Here is an 18,048-nt window from a genome sequence, read left to right on the forward strand (position 1 = left end):
ATGAGATGTACAACAACCTGAATATATCATAAAGATCAGTGTTCGTTTGTGCATATGAACTGCATATTTACAATACTAAATATTAGTCGTTATATATTATGCCAAATATTGGTATTATGACAACACGGTATATGCATTGTATATAAAACAACTAATAGATCCTGCTATCATGGCGTCAGGTCATTGGTTCATCATATCCCGTATGTTTCTTAAAATTCATTCATATTTGAGACAAATTTCTGTGCCCATTTTATAGGCGTACAGGTGGATCCGGATTTTTTTTTCATTTTCATTTCTTTTTTTGATGAAAGAATTAAGGTTTTCCACTGCACGGAGGCCACTATGTGATACTAATTTAATGCTATATTTATAAATTGAATACGTGTTCCCGATTGGCTCTATAGCGATTTCACAGAAAAGGTATTTCTAGTACAATGCAGCGTCGGACTCTAGCTGAGAGCGTAGTAGCCTAAGTCATGGACTCCAAGAAAGGCTCTCCATACACAAATGAACAAACACAAAGGAAGGTAGTCTCCTCCGTGACCAGCTTGATTTCGATGGAGCGAAAACAAATTGGCTGCAGAGGAGACGGGTAATTTTGCCATGCAAATGAGGTGAGTGTCATCCCCCTGCTTACGATGTCATATCGGGAATTGCTTGCCACGCATGATCACACACAGTGACGTGGGACCTCATACTCTCTATTAGAGAGTTCCCGTGTTTTGGGTTACCCGCCATCTTGGAGGGAAACCTAAACTCCGTTTACAATTTTCAGAATACCAACACTCGCGCAATAATTAGCAAATGTTATTTTGTAGAATGTAGCATCAATAGGGTCATTGACCAAATCAAAGGAATGAGGAATACGGCGGTGCGAATCATGTTATAAACACTATTGTAGTCCGTTCCGCTTGAAAACACGGGAACTCTCTATATCCTTCCCGACATGCTTTAGTAGGCAAGTCCGTAGGCTTATAGAAGATATTATTCTGCTATCGATACACATATATATACATTTGGCCACATTTCATTATACGAGATATAAATACGAATTTATTAAACATGATATTAAACAAATATTCTCTAGCAAATCGGTTATACCGCATATCAAATATCTTCTTGACCAGCCAGAATATTGTATAGATGGTTGAACATGGAGGCAGGGGGATGAGACTACATAGGGAAGTGAAAATCACGTCTATGTATAGTCTGCCTATCAGGAAGATGATTAATATCCTGCATATTTAATGCCTCATCAGTCACTTGGTATACCTGATTTACTATAGAATAGTTCTTATACAGGGTGTCCCCCCAAAAAAGCTAACGACTCAAGGTGTCTTTACATACCAAAATATGTTTGATCAACTTTTCAGAAATAGGAGAAAAGGAGGGCGCAATGAGGGGCCTCTTTTTTTGGGACACCTTGTACGATGTTTTAATATTTTATCATACATGTATTGATAAATTGTCATCCACACCTTTATCAGCAGTAGACATGGTAGATAGCATTCCTAGTATGGCATCCAAACCCTAATCATCAGTAGATAGCATTCCTAGTGTGTCATCCAAACCCTTATCATCAGTAGATAGCAGTCCTAGTACGCCATCCACACCTTTATCAGCAGTAGATAGCATTCCTAGTATGTCATCCACACCTTTATCAGCAGCAAATAGCACTACTTGGTACGTCATCTACACCCTTATCAGCAGTAGATAGCATACGTAATATGTCATCCACACCTGCAGTAGATAGCATTCCTAGTACGTCATCCACACCCTAATCATCAGTAGACAGCATACTTAGTAATGGATATACCAGTTGAAATCCACACACCCTATGGAAGACATGACCTTAATCTCCCACACAGGGGTGTGAATTTAAAACGAGTTTATCTGTATAGACGACTCTATTTGAAATCTATCATCCCCCTGTGTGTGATATTAAGGTCATGTCTTCCATAGGGATAATGGATTTCAATTAGAATAGCCCAATGTTCCACAACCTTCATCGGCAGTAGAGAGAGCGTGCATACATTATTTAATACGTTCCATATTCGTTTGGAGTAACATTTATTTTTTTGTGTATCAGTATTATCATCACTTGACGGGCACATTGACTCTACACTATTTGTTTTATTTCATTTGATTTGTTCGGATTTTGACATCCATGGAAAACCCAAGAAAGCCTCTATTGAAGCTTATTTCCATTGGGGTCCATTTGAACACCGGGACGGGTTGGGAACAGTCAGGGGTTAACACCCTACTCTTTTCGAAACTGGCTGCGAGATACATGTACAGGTATGGCTCTCGGCACACGGGACCGACGGCTTAACGTCCCCTCCGAACGACGGAGTACTATCATGATTTATTTACCCAAATATCTAAATGAACCATGGGGAGAGCGGAAGTCTGAATTTAATCTACAGAGGTTGCCAATTATTTCAGACTTTTTGTTTCAAGTCAATATCCCAGCAAATAGCCACCGCTTGAACCCTAGCTTAAACCCTAACCATTGCGCCACGCTCTCCCCTAATTCTCTATCCCCATATGCAATTGAGTAATTCCGTGACCTATATTTCGGACAATAGGAATTATATTTTTTGTGTCTGTGATTGACGAATCTCATTCTCTGAATATCCTTTGCGTTCTAGGAATATCAGCAGTGAGTTTTCACAGACACATCGCAAAAAATACAGTTGAATACCTGAGTGGAAGAAGGGCCCAACTCCATCAACTGTTTTTGAGATATTAAGAAAAACTTAATATTTGGAAAAGTTTTACAGACAGAATGTTTTCATCTTCAGGGGACCTTTAAGGGCTGGGGTATGAGCGACCTTGAAGTTCCGGTATCTGGAGAGGGGAAGCAATGAGTTACCCCAAATCACAGCGGCAGGTAGTGACTGGGCCGCCGAGTGCTAATATATATTTATTTTGGAAGGTTCGTGTTTGTTTTAAATTTTGGGGCGTTTTTCCAAAATTTGATATTTTTGGTCATATTTCAAAAAAGCGACATGCCAAAGACAACTCTTTGGGCACATAGTTTGTTATTGTTATTGCAGTTCTTTTCCACATACCTACGTTAACATTCGATTGGGTGATTTACTAATATTATATATTTTATGACTGCAATTTGGCGTTTTCAATGCGTTTTACACGTATCATGAAATTAACGCAAATATCTAGTCACGCTGCTTTTAGAATTTTTACCTGATCGTCGGCTTTTGCAGGCAACAGAATGCAGATTGGCTCACGATAGATGTCGTATTCCTCTATGTGGTTCACTCATTGATAAAATGAGTTTGCGTTCCTTGTAACAACACACACATTGCCGTCTGGAAACCGGGTCTGGTACTGATTTTGGGACAGCCAATAGACTTCAGCGCCGTATCAAATCTCATAAAAACCACACGACTGACGACTATGTGTTTATGTTTCCCACGAAAGCTTGTGTCTACATCTATTACTATACTTCTTTGGAAACGTTGACCTTTGACCATTCTTTGTATAACGCCCTGATATGACCTTGATATGTTCGCTTGATTGGGTACGTTATAGCATCCATTTCATTCATTGTTAGGACTTGGTCAGTAGATAATACTTGCAGGGATACAATAGTTTAACATGGTGTGTGAGCATGGTGAAAGACTCATTATTGATTAGGCGCGGACATATTAAAGGCACAGGTCCTTTGCGTGTATAGCAGAAAATCATAATAGAATGTGTGAATAGAATGTTTGGAATTTTGCAACTAAAATACTAACTGCATTCTGCATTATGTATTTATTTATTTATTTAGGCCTATGCCTATTTATATTTTTACTGACTTATTTATTTATTTTATTTATTTGGTATATTAGTTAGTAGGCCTAGTTAGTAATATTCCATGATAGGCCTACGTCGGTTTATTATTGATTGTTGATAACTTGACAACTTGATTGATTGATCGATTGATAGTCATTTCACATTATATTCCTAGTTTATAGGCCAATTTGAATAACATCGTACATTAGATAAATAGACCTATCAGTATTGATTTATTCTATTCAGCAATATCAAGGATTACTATCAAACTTCTCATAGCTGATTGTCAGTTGGCTCAGTGGTAACGTAGTAGGTTTTACAACACCGAGGTCCCGGGTTCGATTCCCACCTCTGCCTATTTTTTGCAAGGCTGAGAAAAAATGAAATTTCTGGACTGCAAACTTATTTGGCGCGCGATCTGAGCTGGTCCTTTTCTGGTGGCTGTGTCTGTTACAGGCACACTCCCTCTGCATCCAAACCAGGTTCACGCTCATTACACCTCCCTTAATACATGCATAGGCCTACAATACTGCATACATTCAAAATTATATATGATGTTTCCATGGCAACGGTACAGTCTTAATATGAGCTGGAGTTGGGCCCTTCTTCTACGAATAAAATTATACTGCAAGTACCAGTTCCGTAAGCAGATGTGTTATAAATAGCTACAGAAATTTGATAATTATCCATTGATTGCACAAGTAGAAGCATGTACACTGTAATATGTTAGCAAGAAAGTTTATTGTAGTGAAAACCAAATATTTGTGGAAGATGGGCCCAACTCCATGGAGTTGGGCGTTTCTTCCATGAAAACCATGTTTAAGTGTACGCAGAAGACTATTTAGAGAGTGGATTTTGGCTCATCTTTCACACACAAGGAAGAACAGTCTGTTGGCAATAAAATGCTGGATCTAACTCATTTTTGTAATGGGCTATTCCAGTTGAAATCCATACGCCCCTATGGAAGACATGACCTTAATCTCCCACACACATGGGTGTAGATTTCAAATGGAGTCACCCATTCAGGTACGGTAACCCCGTTTGAAATTCACACTCCCTGTGTCTTACATAGGGGTGTATGGATTTCAATTAGAATAGCCCAGTTTTAGGGACCGTTCAAACACTTGTAAGGGGGGCCTGATGCAAAAAAAATTATCGCGAACATTTTTCGGCCCCCCTTTACAGACCTCAAAAATGTTAGGCCCCCCCCCTTTTTTGACATGAAAATTACGGGTCATCCCCATAGAAAAGCACTATAAACTTGATTTTTCCAGGAAAATTTGTGGTCATTTTTTTTAGGCCCCCCCTTTTTTTGCATCAGGCCCCACCCCTAACAAGTGTTTGTGAACGGTCCCTTATTGACCAAAATTATTAGTATTACAAAGAGTATATTCCACGAAGACAAAACAAAATTAAAAATTGCAGTTGTTAGACAAAATTTAATTGTACTTATGACAAGTAGTGACGTAGGCAGATTTTCGAGACCAGGTGGGGAGGGGGTGGCACTAAATTGCAAATATAGGCCTAGGCCCTACTGACGGCCTAAATATTTTGACACTTTTTGAAAAATTGTCCTCCAAAATTGCCAAGCCGCGTGCTCCCTGCATACGTAAAATCTTAAAGAGGGCCAAATTGAAGTAAATTCGGTTTTAAACAGGCCATCAATCAGATCATTCTTTAACTGGCACGTAATGTACCGACGTGTCGTTTGTCGGGAGGGGGGCGCACGTGTCCGGTTACGCCGCTGTATAGGTAAGCCCCTATAAGGCCACCGATATTCGACGAGAAACCATGAGTCACGCAACCCAAAATGTGTTCTTAACGGCGTCGGTATCGATCAGACCATTTTGGAACACGTTGCTGGTCTGCCAGTCTCTCGTTTCCCTACTCGCTGAATGTTTGTTCCCTTTCCGTTCGCCGTCTCTTACAATAATCTCACATCCAAACATATCCCTGCGCTTTGGCAGCACATCCCTACACCCAACAGCCATTTCAATTGTTCCACAAGAAACGGTCATCATCCAATATTTGAGCAAGGTCTTTACGAATAGGCTCGTAGAATTTGTCTAAGAGTTGTTTGGTTTCAGGCAGCATAGATCCCTTGGCTTTCGTCCCTGGTGTTTTGTTCTTTTGTTTTTTATTACAAATTTCATCTGTTTTCTGTTTAGGTATTGGTTCTGCAATTGGATAATGAAAAATAAAAGTTATTTATTATGTATTGATATGAAACCAAGCAACAACATGTGTATCAATTTTAATCTTTACCTAGAGCAGCGTCGGATCCGAACCTTCGTAAATCTAGTAGCCCTACGACTCTCTAGAACCAACTGAGCCACAGAGGCACGATGGGTAATTGAAATCAATATCACTTTCCTAGCGGAATGTATCAGAACTGCATAGGCCTAACAAATACACAAAGTCACATTATGAAATTATTGCACTTTATAGTTTTCAGGTTTGATAGGATGAACAATTTTTTCAACGTTATAATTATGCGCTGGCTGCTCTGGGTAAATAGTTTTTACACAACGAAGTCCAAATCCGCATTTCAGAAGTACATGTGGATTTAGAGCCGTCCATTTTACACGATTGCTTACCTAAATCAAGAAATTGATAAATATTGGGCAGCATGGTCTTACACTCGCTGTGCCAGTCCTCCATTTTGATGAAAAAAACTTGGTCACGTGGGAACGCTCTCAACCAATCAGTGACGAAAACAGAATAAGATCCTTTGAAAAGTCTCTGTAAATATAAAAGATTTCATATCGTGAACTATGTAGTTTGAGAGTACAGTGATGTTTATATTCGCGTGAGTGGTTGCGTGAGTGTCTTGGTGTCATATTCGTGGTGGTTGTGTCATGGTACATGCGTGGGTTTATTGGTGTCATATTCTTGGTGGTTGTGTCACGGGTATGCGTGGGTGGGTGCGTGGGTTTGTTGGTGTCATATTCGTGGTGGTTGTCGTGTCACGGGTATGCGTGGGTGGGGGTGCGTGGGTTTGTTGGTATCATATTCGTTGTGGCCGTGACATGGGTAAGCCTATGCGTGACGCGTGGTTTTGTTGGTGTCATATTCGTGGTGGTTGTGTCATGCTTGGGTTAGTTGGTGGGTTTGTTGGCGTCATATTCGTGATGGTGATGTCGTGGGATGAATGCGTGGGTGGGTGCTTGGGTTTGTTGGTGTCATATTCGTGGTGGTTGTGTCATGGGATATATGTGTGGGTGAGTGCATGGATTTGTTGACGTCATTCGTGGTGGTGATGGGTTTGTTGACGTCATTCGTGGTGGTGATGGGTTTGTTGACGTCATTCGTGGTGGTGATGGGATGAATGCGTGGGTGAGTGCGTGGGTTTGTTGGTGTCATATTCGTGGTGGTTGTGTCATGGGATATATATGTGGGTGAGTGCATGGATTTGTTGACGTCATTCGTGGTGATGATGGGATGAATGCTTGGGTTGGTGCGTGGGTTTGTTGACGTCATTCGTGGTGGTGATGGGATGAAGGGGTGGGTGGGTGCGTGGGTTTGTTGACGTTATTCGTGGTGGTGATGGGATGAATGCGTGGGTGTGTGCGTGGGTGTGTGCGTGGGTTTGTTGGCGTAAATATTCGTGGTGGTTGTGTTATGGGATATATGCGTGGTATTGTTGGTGTACGTGTTTGTCTGCAAGTTCAAAGTGCTGCAATATAGCAAAGATGTTAGATCCACAGACAACCGACTCAGAATTGCACTGTGCGTAACACTACATGTATCGCGAACTCTTGTGTGTTACGCATGAAGACCATTGTACTTCTGGCATTCATTAATCGGCAAACTTCCGGTATTGAAAGATTTTTCACGTGCACAACGACGGTTCAGGAATTCGGGGAGGAGGGGAGCAACGAGCCCGGCCCCTAATAGCTACGCCACAGCAATGGTTTAACTCACCATGATAGGGTTCATTCCCAGCTTGCCTTTCGGTCGAGGTTTTCGTGCCATGTCTGCTTCGTATATTTCAGAGAAAAATTTGAACACGCATTCCTTTCTCGTTGACGTTGCCAAACATGAATCGAATGTTCTTGTAGATTCAGTGACAGAATCGTGAAAAAATTCCGGTGTACAGCTACGATTATCGAAATTGTAATCTGAATATAATCTGAAAGTAAAAAAAGATAAATGACCTTTTCGTTAATCCCATTATTCCTTGCGGTTAGACCTGAGATGTACGTCCTTATTTAACGCCACGCTGACTTGCAAACGATGTGCGCATCGCGACATATCGGGTCTAACCGCAATGAATTATGGGATTTACCGAAAAGTCAACTCTATTGCCTTTTCGGTAAATCCCATAGGCCTTTGCGATTTAACCTTACAGTTTTTACTTCACATAATAGAGGAGTTAGTGCAAGAAGGCTCTATCTGCAATAGCTGCCAGACGTTACTATATTCTAGATTATGTACAGCAGAGAATGTAGAAATTGTCAAATGTCAAGGTGGCAGCTTTTGCAAATGGGGCTTTCTTACATTAAAGGAACACTCCGGCAATCACAACATTATACCTTAATGCTAGAAAAATCATTATCAAGCACGAATCACATGATTTTATTTAAAACAAACTCATATTGACCATAAAAACGAATAAAAACAGCCGGCTCTCAACATGCGATATTCAAAATTTCCGCGCCAAAATTGCCTGTGGCAATGTGCTCAATTGTCGTCAGCCTCCATTGTGTTACTGGGACGTCATTGCCACAGGTAATTTCAGTGCCAGGGAAATTTGAAAATCACGTGGTGAGACGGCTTTTATTTGTTTTTATGATCAATATGAGTTTGTTTTAAATAAAACCACGTGGTTCGTGCTTGATATTGATTTTTCTAACGTATAAGGCATAATGTTGTGATTGCCGGAGTGTTCCTTTAACTCCTTGAGATATACCCGTACCTGCTTGTAGGATTTCTGAACACCGCGAGAATTTTTATTTTGGGGAGAACGGTCCTTATAACATCAGCTACAACATAACGAGGAGTTGTGAGGTTTTGGCAAGCAGCAGTCAGTGTAGTTTTCCAGACGACGTTGTCCCAGTAATTCGAGGGCGAACCATCACCTATGTTGAAAATGGAATAACCGGTCATCAGTTTTATGGACTTTCTCAAGAAAAAGAAGCATTTTAATTCTCTTATTAGTCGCTGTGATTATAATCGATAAAGCAGCCGTTTGGTTATTTGAATTTTTTGACAGCCTTGGATAACCCAAGAAAGCCCCCACGTGTATAGGTTTGGTTGTAAACTGCGTCGACGGTTTACGGTCCCCTCCGAAGGACGGCGCACTCTCACGGTTTATTTGCCCAATTCTAAATGCACCATAGAGAGAGAGGTCTGCATTTAAACTAGACGGATGTTGCCATCAAATTCAGCATAGGTATGTCCTCCAATACCTATGGCCAATTTGTGTCCCGTCATCAGTTTTGTACCTTCAGGACTATATATAAAACTTAAGTAGCAGGAAAGATGTAGGCTGCCCCTTGACTACCAATGGCTCTGAAAATAGCCGTTCACTGAAGACTTCCCCTTGTGAACAGTGAACAAGCAGACCTCAACTATCTTTAATATACAAGATCCAGTGTCATATACTGGGGTACCCAAAAAGGTGGCTTTGTTACATTTTGATGTGCAGCTTGGATTTCAAAACACTGTCTCTTGAGTATTCCGTCACTTAGAAGATTCAATTAGGTCTTAAATTGAGGCTAATTTATTCTAGATTACTCATGTTTTTATCCTGTTTTAAAATATTTTTTAATTATTTTCTTATGACGTTTGGCATGAAATGTGCCAAGGGTGGCTGAGGATTAGGGGGAGGAGGATTAGGGGGAGGGATTCGTATCGTAAATTTGATTTAAAACCCCCATTAAAAATTTGAATCTAGTAAAAAATGTCTAAATGGACTCCCAGACATCTAAACCAAGTAAATAAATACAGAAGTTCATTTAAAAGACCAATACTTGCTGAGAATGATTGTAAATGTGGAAAAAAGAGGTGGGGTTATATCCTTCCTACTTTGTGATTGTTTTTGCCCGCGCTCTCTTATTTTTTAACCGATTTCCATAAAAAAGGTGTCAAAATGCTCAGGAGGATGAACCACTTCAAATGAGATGTGTAGGTAAAATGTTTGAACCATTTAATTTTTTTACTATGTAACGCAAAGGTACCCCAGGTTGTGACACAGGACCATAAGTGTTTGGTGGCTCTGAAAAGAAGACCGCCCCTTGTCAACACAGATAAAAGTAAATAAGTGGTGGCTCTGAAAAGAGCCGTTAAAAAGATCCGTTAAAATAAACATACCTGCTATAAGCTTCTTAGCTTTATTAGAGTCCCTGGCTTCGCTTATTGCTTTTCCGAGTTTGTTATATTGGTTTGCGTACCATGACAGCGGAAACGGATTATATAAACCTCTATCTCGACCTGACAAGATAAGTAAAGTATATAATAAAGTGACGTGGAAGTAAGAGTAGAAGTAGAAGTAGAAAAAGTAGAAGTAGAAGCTAGAGCTAGAGCCGGGAGTTAGAGGTAAGAGTAAGAGTAAGAGTGTTAAGAGTTAGAGTTAGAGTTAGAGTTGAGATTAGACAAGATAAGTTGAGATAAGATAAGACCAGATAAGATAAGACCAGATATAAGATGAGATAAGATGAGACCAGATATAAGATGAGATAAGATGAGACCAGATATAAGATGAGATAAGATAAGACCAGATAAGATAAGACCAGATAAGATGAGATGAGATAAGATAAGATGAGATAAGATAAGACCAGATATAAGATGAGATAAGATGAGACCAGATATAAGATGAGATAAGATGAGACCAGATATAAGATGAGATAAGATAAGACCAGATAAGATAAGACCAGATAAGATGAGATGAGATAAGATAAGATGAGATAAGATAAGACCAGATAAAAGATGAGATAAGATGAGACCAGATATAAGATGAGATAAGATGAGACCAGATATAAGATGAGATAAGATGAGACCAGATATAAGATGAGATAAGATAAGACCAGATAAGATAAGACCAGATAAGATAAGACCAGATAAGATATGATGAGATAAGATAAGACCAGATAAGATAAGACCAGATAAGATAAGACCAGATAAAATAAGACCAGATAAGATGAGATACGATAATACAAGATAAGATGAGATAAGATATAACCAGATAAGTTGAGATGAGATAAAATAAGATAAGTTGAGATGAGATGAGATACGACGAGCGTTCTTACCTACTCTAAATCGAGACCACCATCTGGGTTCCTTGCCGGTAACAACTATGTCTGGGTGAGCAACGATTTTATCCCATACATCCGTCGTTCCGCATTTACCTACCCCAGTCAACATAAAGCTTGGTAAACAGGTTAATTTGCTCTTTACTCTCCAGCAAGGACTTCTAAAACCATCTAAAAATTTTGTTGGCATGTGGTCAAATACCTGTTGGAAATGATAAATATGCATTTTGGTTTATCTATAAATTTACCTTCCGCGTGAGAATTCCCAATTAATTTGTTGTTGAGAATTCAATATTTGCGTGCGTAGGAGAAGGCATATATCGTAAAGATTAGCCTAATGGCGCACATGGGCTCCTAAGCCTTTAAATTCCACGTACATATAACCCCTTCTCTAAAAATCACAAGAATTAAGGGCCGCGTCCAGGCCCGTAGCCTGGATTTATTTGGGGGGTGCTGATTTTGAAAAAGTGGACCTTTTTGGACCAAAAGGCATAAAAACTCTTTTCGCTCGCTACGCTCGCAAATGGGACTTTTGGGGTCAAAAAAGTGGAGTTTTTGGGCCTTTGGCATTTTGGCGCACCCGCTGGCTACGGGCCTGGTCGCGTCCTTATTTGCTGGTGGAATTTTTACGGGGGATCTTTATGGCATATGTGCATTAATTCTATGGCGCATTTGTAAACCTAAAAGAGCTCAAGGGCAGATAGGCCTACCGGTTTTTGAAAGGGGAGCCCTCTAATGAAAATTTGAGTTTGTTCTCGTGAACTACTGAGCTCACTTGAAATTCAACTGGTAGCAACGAGCTCAGGGATCTGATCATGGCTGCGATGGTTTATCATGTATGTAGGTTCTCAATTTTATTTGTTCGAGGGCCACAACAAAGGGCTAAACATATTCAAACACTGTCAAATGTATGTTTTAATTTACATTTTAGAGCTTTTAATATATCAGTGGTTGGTGCACGGACGGCAATGGCGTGCGCTTCTTATCTTCGTGCTATAATGGTTCATTATGACGTGTCTTGCATGGGCCAAAATGTTCAAATAATTCCTTAAGGGATCTGGAATGAGCGTTTTGAGCGTTTCGACAGTATTTTTGTGGGACATGAGAGCACCTCAGACGTATCGAATTGCATTCTGAATACGAAGCATGTCTTTCTGATATCAAATAATTTTCATTTTTGAAATTCACGATAAAATACACATTTTATGACAAATTATTAAAATTTGATATTTTTCACATTTTTGATATATAGGCCTAGGCCTAACAGTCCTCAAAGTAAATTTTATGAATCTAATAATATATTCTTAAAGTGTATGTAGCTGGGAGGAAAAGCCGACGATCAATTGAAAATTTTGACCTTTCATATTGAAGATATGGATTTTTTCCCCAAAAGACCTAATTTTTTTTGTGTGTTTTGGGAAAAAAAATCCATATCTTCAATACGAAAGGTCAACATTTTCAATTGATCGTCGGCTTTTTATCCCACCTACATACACTTTAAGTATAAATCATAAGATTTATAAAGTTTATTTCCGAGTACTGTTAAATATCAAAAATATCAATTTTTAATCATTTGCCATAAAATGTGTTTTACATTGCGAATTTCAAAAAATCAAAATTATTTGATATCAGAAGGACATTCTAATTCGTATTCAGAATGCAATTCGATATGTCTGATGTGCTCTAATGTCCCACAATAAATACTGTCCAAACGTTCATACCCCAGCCCTTAATGTGTATCATTGCGCTATTTAACCACAGATCCTATTTGAACTCAATGTATACTTACTTCAGATGCTACTCTGTACAATTCTTCAGGAATATTATCCCGCACAATATCATCCATCTCAATTCTTTCTGGACAGTGTTCTTGACTTGTTGTCGAGTTTAAATATGTCCGATGTAATAAATGGGTCCTATTTTGCAATTCATTTGGCATTGTCCCCTGAAAAACCACAGGCCTACTAACTAAGTCAGAATCAATTTGATACGAATTCGATGACGTCGTATCTTTGTCTATTTCAGATCATTTTTCCGCCAAATCCGTCTATTCATAACAGGTGATACGTATACCTTGCGAAAATATAGCAGACTAACAACTATTGACGTTATGCCCAATACGAGTCCTATTTTAAAGTTTTTCTGAAATGAAAAATGAAAATGAAAATAATTAATCATAATAATAGCATTTTTAATTAAGCTAATTAAAAGAATTTAGTCTACTTTTTGTCTTATAAGATAAGCACATTGTTTTGGCCTATATCCACCATGTGACAAAAGCCTTTTGGTTATTTTGCTGTAGTGCCTCATAGGCTGAAAGTCCGAATCTTTAAGGTTATTAATTATTTTAAACTGTTGTGATTTGGTAGTTCATATCATCTTACGAATGGTAGTGAGCTTTGGCAAAAACTGCATTGCTCAATTCATAGCGAGCGTGTAGAAGAATTAAAATATCACTGATATACTTTTATAGGTGCTGCAGTTCTTGAGTTATGTTGTAAAGAGGGCTGAAACAACAACACTTTTGTAAAACGTACATAACTAATTAACAACAATAAATTAAGCAACTTCGCAAAGTATATACGATTTGTAGAATGAACTTTTGCAAAACATCAAGGTGTTAATTTTCAATAATATATTGATCTAGATAATGAAAATCGATTTTTAGGTTGCTTCGACCAACAATACCTCGTCTACCCTTAAGTAGAATAAAACTGAATTTATACTCCATCGCCGCGCTGAGCGACGAGCGATTGGTATCTGACCAATGAGGTAGTGAGCTCCTGCAAACGCAATAAAAAGCGTGTTACGTCATTGGCTAGAAACCAATCGTCGTTGCTCAACGATGACTTATAAATTAAGCATGCTTAAAACCTACAAAAGGCTTTTTTCTTGTCATTTCAGCGGTATATTCATGGTCCTATGTTTATTGTTCCATTTTGACACGATTTCTTTAGCCAAAAAAATACTTTTGGCCGTTTTTTTAACATATATAGTTGACTATATAATGTATCTAGAATTTCTATAATAACGTCTTTGCAGCGGCGTAGCTAGGTGCAAAACATGAGCTCCCGAGAAATCCCCATGCTGACATTAACCGCTTTGATATTTAAGATTTACATGCCTTTTTGTGTACTTTTTTAACCCATTATTTATTTGTATTTATTTGTCAAATTTCGTCAAATTATGCCCCCTTAGTTGCTTCCCATTTTACCCACAAAAAGGTCACACTTCAACAAAATGAGTAAAAACTTACTCAAATTGAAGAATTAATGCCCAACATTGAGCTCATATTGATAAATAGTACTCAACATTGACGGTATTATTTATCAATATGAACTCAAATGTTGGGTATATATTATTTACTCAAGTTGAGTAAAATGGTCACAAATCAACAAATTGAGTAGAAAAATATTTATAAGAGTGTAATCCCAAGCTTACTTTTAGGCAGCTTATTGACACCATGTTGCGCGTGTTATTGATGTAGTTTATCTTCCTGAACCAAAACAATAGAGATCCACTGGTTCGTGATGGCTGTGTCTCCCTGCTGTTTTGTAGTCACCTGTATAGGCCTATAGGATAAAAAAAACCAGTGGTTACAGCCCTATTTATGTCGAATATTGTCATAACGAAAGGTTTCATTAAAATGAGCACAATTTAGCATTGGTTCAGATCGGTGGTTCATAGGATAGCTCCTAGTTAAATACTTAACATAATGATGTCGCCCGTACGCATGTACATGTATAATGCCTGGCTTATATGTGATGCGATCAAGCAAAATCAGTCGGAACTCGGAAAAATTTTATTTTCAGTTTTTTATAGGATAGAAAAAAGCATTTACAAAACTGGATTTTGCAGAAAGCCCCATTGAAATTGAACAACCAGTTCCAAAGATATGAGCAATTAAAGAGTTTCCAAAACAAGAGGAAACAAAAGGAAATATTTCGTTTGTTTGGCTATATCTCAAAATCAATATTTGCGAGTTCCGACTGATTTTGCTTGATCGCATCACATATGCTCAAAGTTTGAGCCCCGCCAGTAAACGAGAAGAAGACATACAGCACATAAATGACCTAATCTATAATAAATAGCGATTCTAGATACTGAACACATTGGGCTATTCCAATTAATATCCACACTCCCCTGTGGAAGATTTCGGAAATATCTGCCACAGGGGAGTATGAATTTCAAATGGAATGAGCACATCAGGCAGCTCCATCCAAAGATTCAACCTGAATCTTCCACAGAGGGAGGGTCCGTTGGACCTGCTAATGTGCTGATTCCATTTGAAATTCATACTCCCCCTGTCTCAAAATCTTCCACAGGGGGAGTGTGGATTTTAATTGGAATAGCCCATTATCAGTAGTAACTAGAAATGCGAACGTGAGGACCTTGGTTCTCAAGTTGTAGCATGTTCTGTTGCGATTTGGTAGTTCACATCATCTTGCGAATGGTAGTGAGCTTTAGCTAAAAAATGCATTGATCATTTCATAGCGAGCGTGTATTTATAAGAATTCAAATATCACTTTTGTAGGTCATGTGGCTCAATTGAGTTATGTTGTAAAGAGGACTGAAACAACCCTTTTGTAAAACGTACAATAACATAACTCATTAACAACAATAAATCAAGAACGTTTTCAAAGTATATGATTTGTAGAATGAACTTTTGCAAAACATCAAAATGTTATTTTTCAATAATGCGTTGATTTAAATAATGAAAATCTATTTTCTTTTTTCTTTTTTTTTTGCTGCTTTGCCCAACAATAGACGTCGTGACGGGGGGTCGTGCAGCCTTAAAGTTTTCGGAGCGATTACTGGTCTCATTGGAAAAAGATTACATTAGCCTCTTTGACCCACCCATTATCATGTTAAATGATTCATACAAAGTCAAACATTGCTAACTTGCTTTATGTGTTCACATACTATAGTACCGTATTCGTCCGAGTATAGTCCCACGTTCGAGTATAATCCCACCCCCCATTTTTCGAAAAATTTCAGAAATTGTAAAAAAAAAAAAAAAAATTCATGGTTGACCTAAAAAAAATGATTTCAAAATGCATTGAATTTGAATGCATTTTGAAATCATTAATAGAGTATGACATGAATACAAAGTATCAATTTTCATATTAAAAATACAAAATATCTTGAATTTTTTTTTTTTTAATTTTTTTTTTAGGTCAACTGGGTCAACCATGAATGATCCTAGCATCTAGGTCTAGGTCCAGGGACACTCCAAAACCGGAAAAAAATAAACTTAAAAAAAAAAAAAAGGTTTTTTTTTTTTTTTTTTTTTTTTTTGAAATTGAGTATAATCCCACCCCCTCAATTGTGAAAAAAGTTCACATAAAAAACGGGTGGGACTATACTCGGACCAATACGGTAATATTTTTAATACAAAAGTGTGATTTCAATTCAATTTATGTGTTACTCGAGAACCGGGCTCGAGAACTCGAGCTTCGAATTTGCACACGATAGTTCATGAGTTATGTACGCATTAGAATGTGAAGATATCAGTGAGCAAATAGACTTTCTCGAGCAAATTATTTCTGCTGGTTATTTGTAGAGCGAACACTGTATAATAATAATTATGGCCTACATCCCGAGAAAGCCGTTCCGAAAATCGAAATTTTCCAATGTTCTTGTTGTCTTTCATTTTTTAGTTAAATTTATATCGAGACATAGCCCATATAGGCCTATATCAAATACAGATTAATGTCAGCAAGTAAATTTAGTATTGGGACTGATTAATCGGTCTAGGCCTACATGACTGTTATTACAATTGCTTAAAATATGAATATCATATAGTTTACTTAATAGGCCTATAGGCCTACACATTTTAGAAACTAAGTGAGCCTGCATAGGGCCTACTGATCACAACTTACCAATCTATATCATATTAGCAAAACGGTCTTCTCAACGCTGTGTTCCTCAGTTCATAACATTTGATTTCACTTGCAAGTTGAACCAGAGGATTTCTTTGGGTTACCAAATGCATCTCATCTCTCAGCTCGGTGGATTGGCATAGTAGACATCGTGCTTAATCACCTGTTGAATTGAACTGTGCAGGTCATCCACATCCACAGTACAGTGAGCCAAGAACCAATACATGTCAATAGTCCAATATCTTGTGATGAATACTCTAATGGCCTTGGTGTATTGATTATGCCATGATTATGCTAATACATGTTACGTAATTATATTAGACTGGTTTCATCAGGGGTGCTTGGCACCGTACGGGCAGAAAGAAAGGCAGAAAGAAAGGCAGAAAGAAAGGCAGAAAGAAAGGCAGAAAGAAAGGCAGAAAGAAAGGCAGAAAGAAAGGCAGAAAGAAAGGCAGAAAGAAAGGCAGACAGAAAGGCAGACAGAAAGGCAGACAGAAAGGCAGACAGAAAGGCAGAAAGAAAGGCAGAAAGAAAGGCAGAAAGAAAGGCAGAAAGAAAGAAAGAAAGAAAGAAAGAAAGAAAGAAAGAAAGAAAGAAAGAAAGAAAGAAAGAAAGAAAGAAAGAAAGAAAGAAAGAAAAAGAAAGAAAGAAAGAAAGAAAGAAAGAAAAGAAAGAAAGAAAGAAAGAAAGAAGAAAGAAAGAAAGAAAGAAAGAAAGAAAGGCAGAAAGAAAGGAAGAAAGAAAGAAAGAAAGAAAGAAAGAAAGAAAGAAAGAAAGAAAGAAAGAAAGAAAGAAAGAAAGAAAGAAAGAAAGAAAGAAAGAAAGAAAGAAAAGAAAGAAAGAAAGAGTTAAGACAGAAAGAAAGACTTGAGAAAGAAAGAAATACTTGAGAAAGAAAGAAAGAAAGACTTGAGAAAGAAAGAACCTATTTGTTCGATTTGTACCTAAATTCCATTGCATAACAAAGGCGATGGATTAACCTATTAAATTTATTTCTGAACGTGTTTTTAGAATAAGGACAAATTTGATGCTAATTTATTGCACAGGCTAAGGAAGCCTGATTACCTTTTTTTATAAATAGCCAAGTGGGAAGAAAGAAAGAAAGAAAGAAA

At 38.1% G+C, this 18,048-nt stretch overlaps 1 protein-coding gene across 2 annotated transcripts; it reads right to left on the minus strand.

Moving 5' to 3' along the window:
- Positions 1–5,792: 5,792 nt before the first annotated feature.
- LOC140141423 (carbohydrate sulfotransferase 15-like) lies at positions 5,793–17,167 on the minus strand. Of its 2 annotated transcripts, none has more exons than XM_072163272.1 (9): positions 17,011–17,167; positions 14,496–14,626; positions 12,844–13,196; positions 11,052–11,256; positions 10,117–10,236; positions 8,720–8,882; positions 7,726–7,933; positions 6,399–6,543; positions 5,793–5,978 (listed from the first exon to the last, which is right to left on the minus strand). In XM_072163272.1, the coding sequence occupies exons 3-9, from the start codon at positions 12,991–12,993 to the stop codon at positions 5,794–5,796; spliced, it is 1,176 nt and encodes a 391-aa protein (XP_072019373.1). In that variant the 5' UTR covers positions 12,994–13,196; positions 14,496–14,626; positions 17,011–17,167; the 3' UTR covers position 5,793. The 2 variants fall into 2 exon arrangements, with proteins under 2 accessions (XP_072019373.1, XP_072019372.1); XM_072163271.1 differs by having other exon boundaries at positions 16,937–17,167.
- Positions 17,168–18,048: the final 881 nt, after the last annotated feature.

Source organism: Amphiura filiformis, chromosome 19, assembly GCF_039555335.1.
Source record: "Amphiura filiformis chromosome 19, Afil_fr2py, whole genome shotgun sequence".
Lineage (NCBI taxonomy): Eukaryota > Metazoa > Echinodermata > Ophiuroidea > Amphilepidida > Amphiuridae > Amphiura > Amphiura filiformis.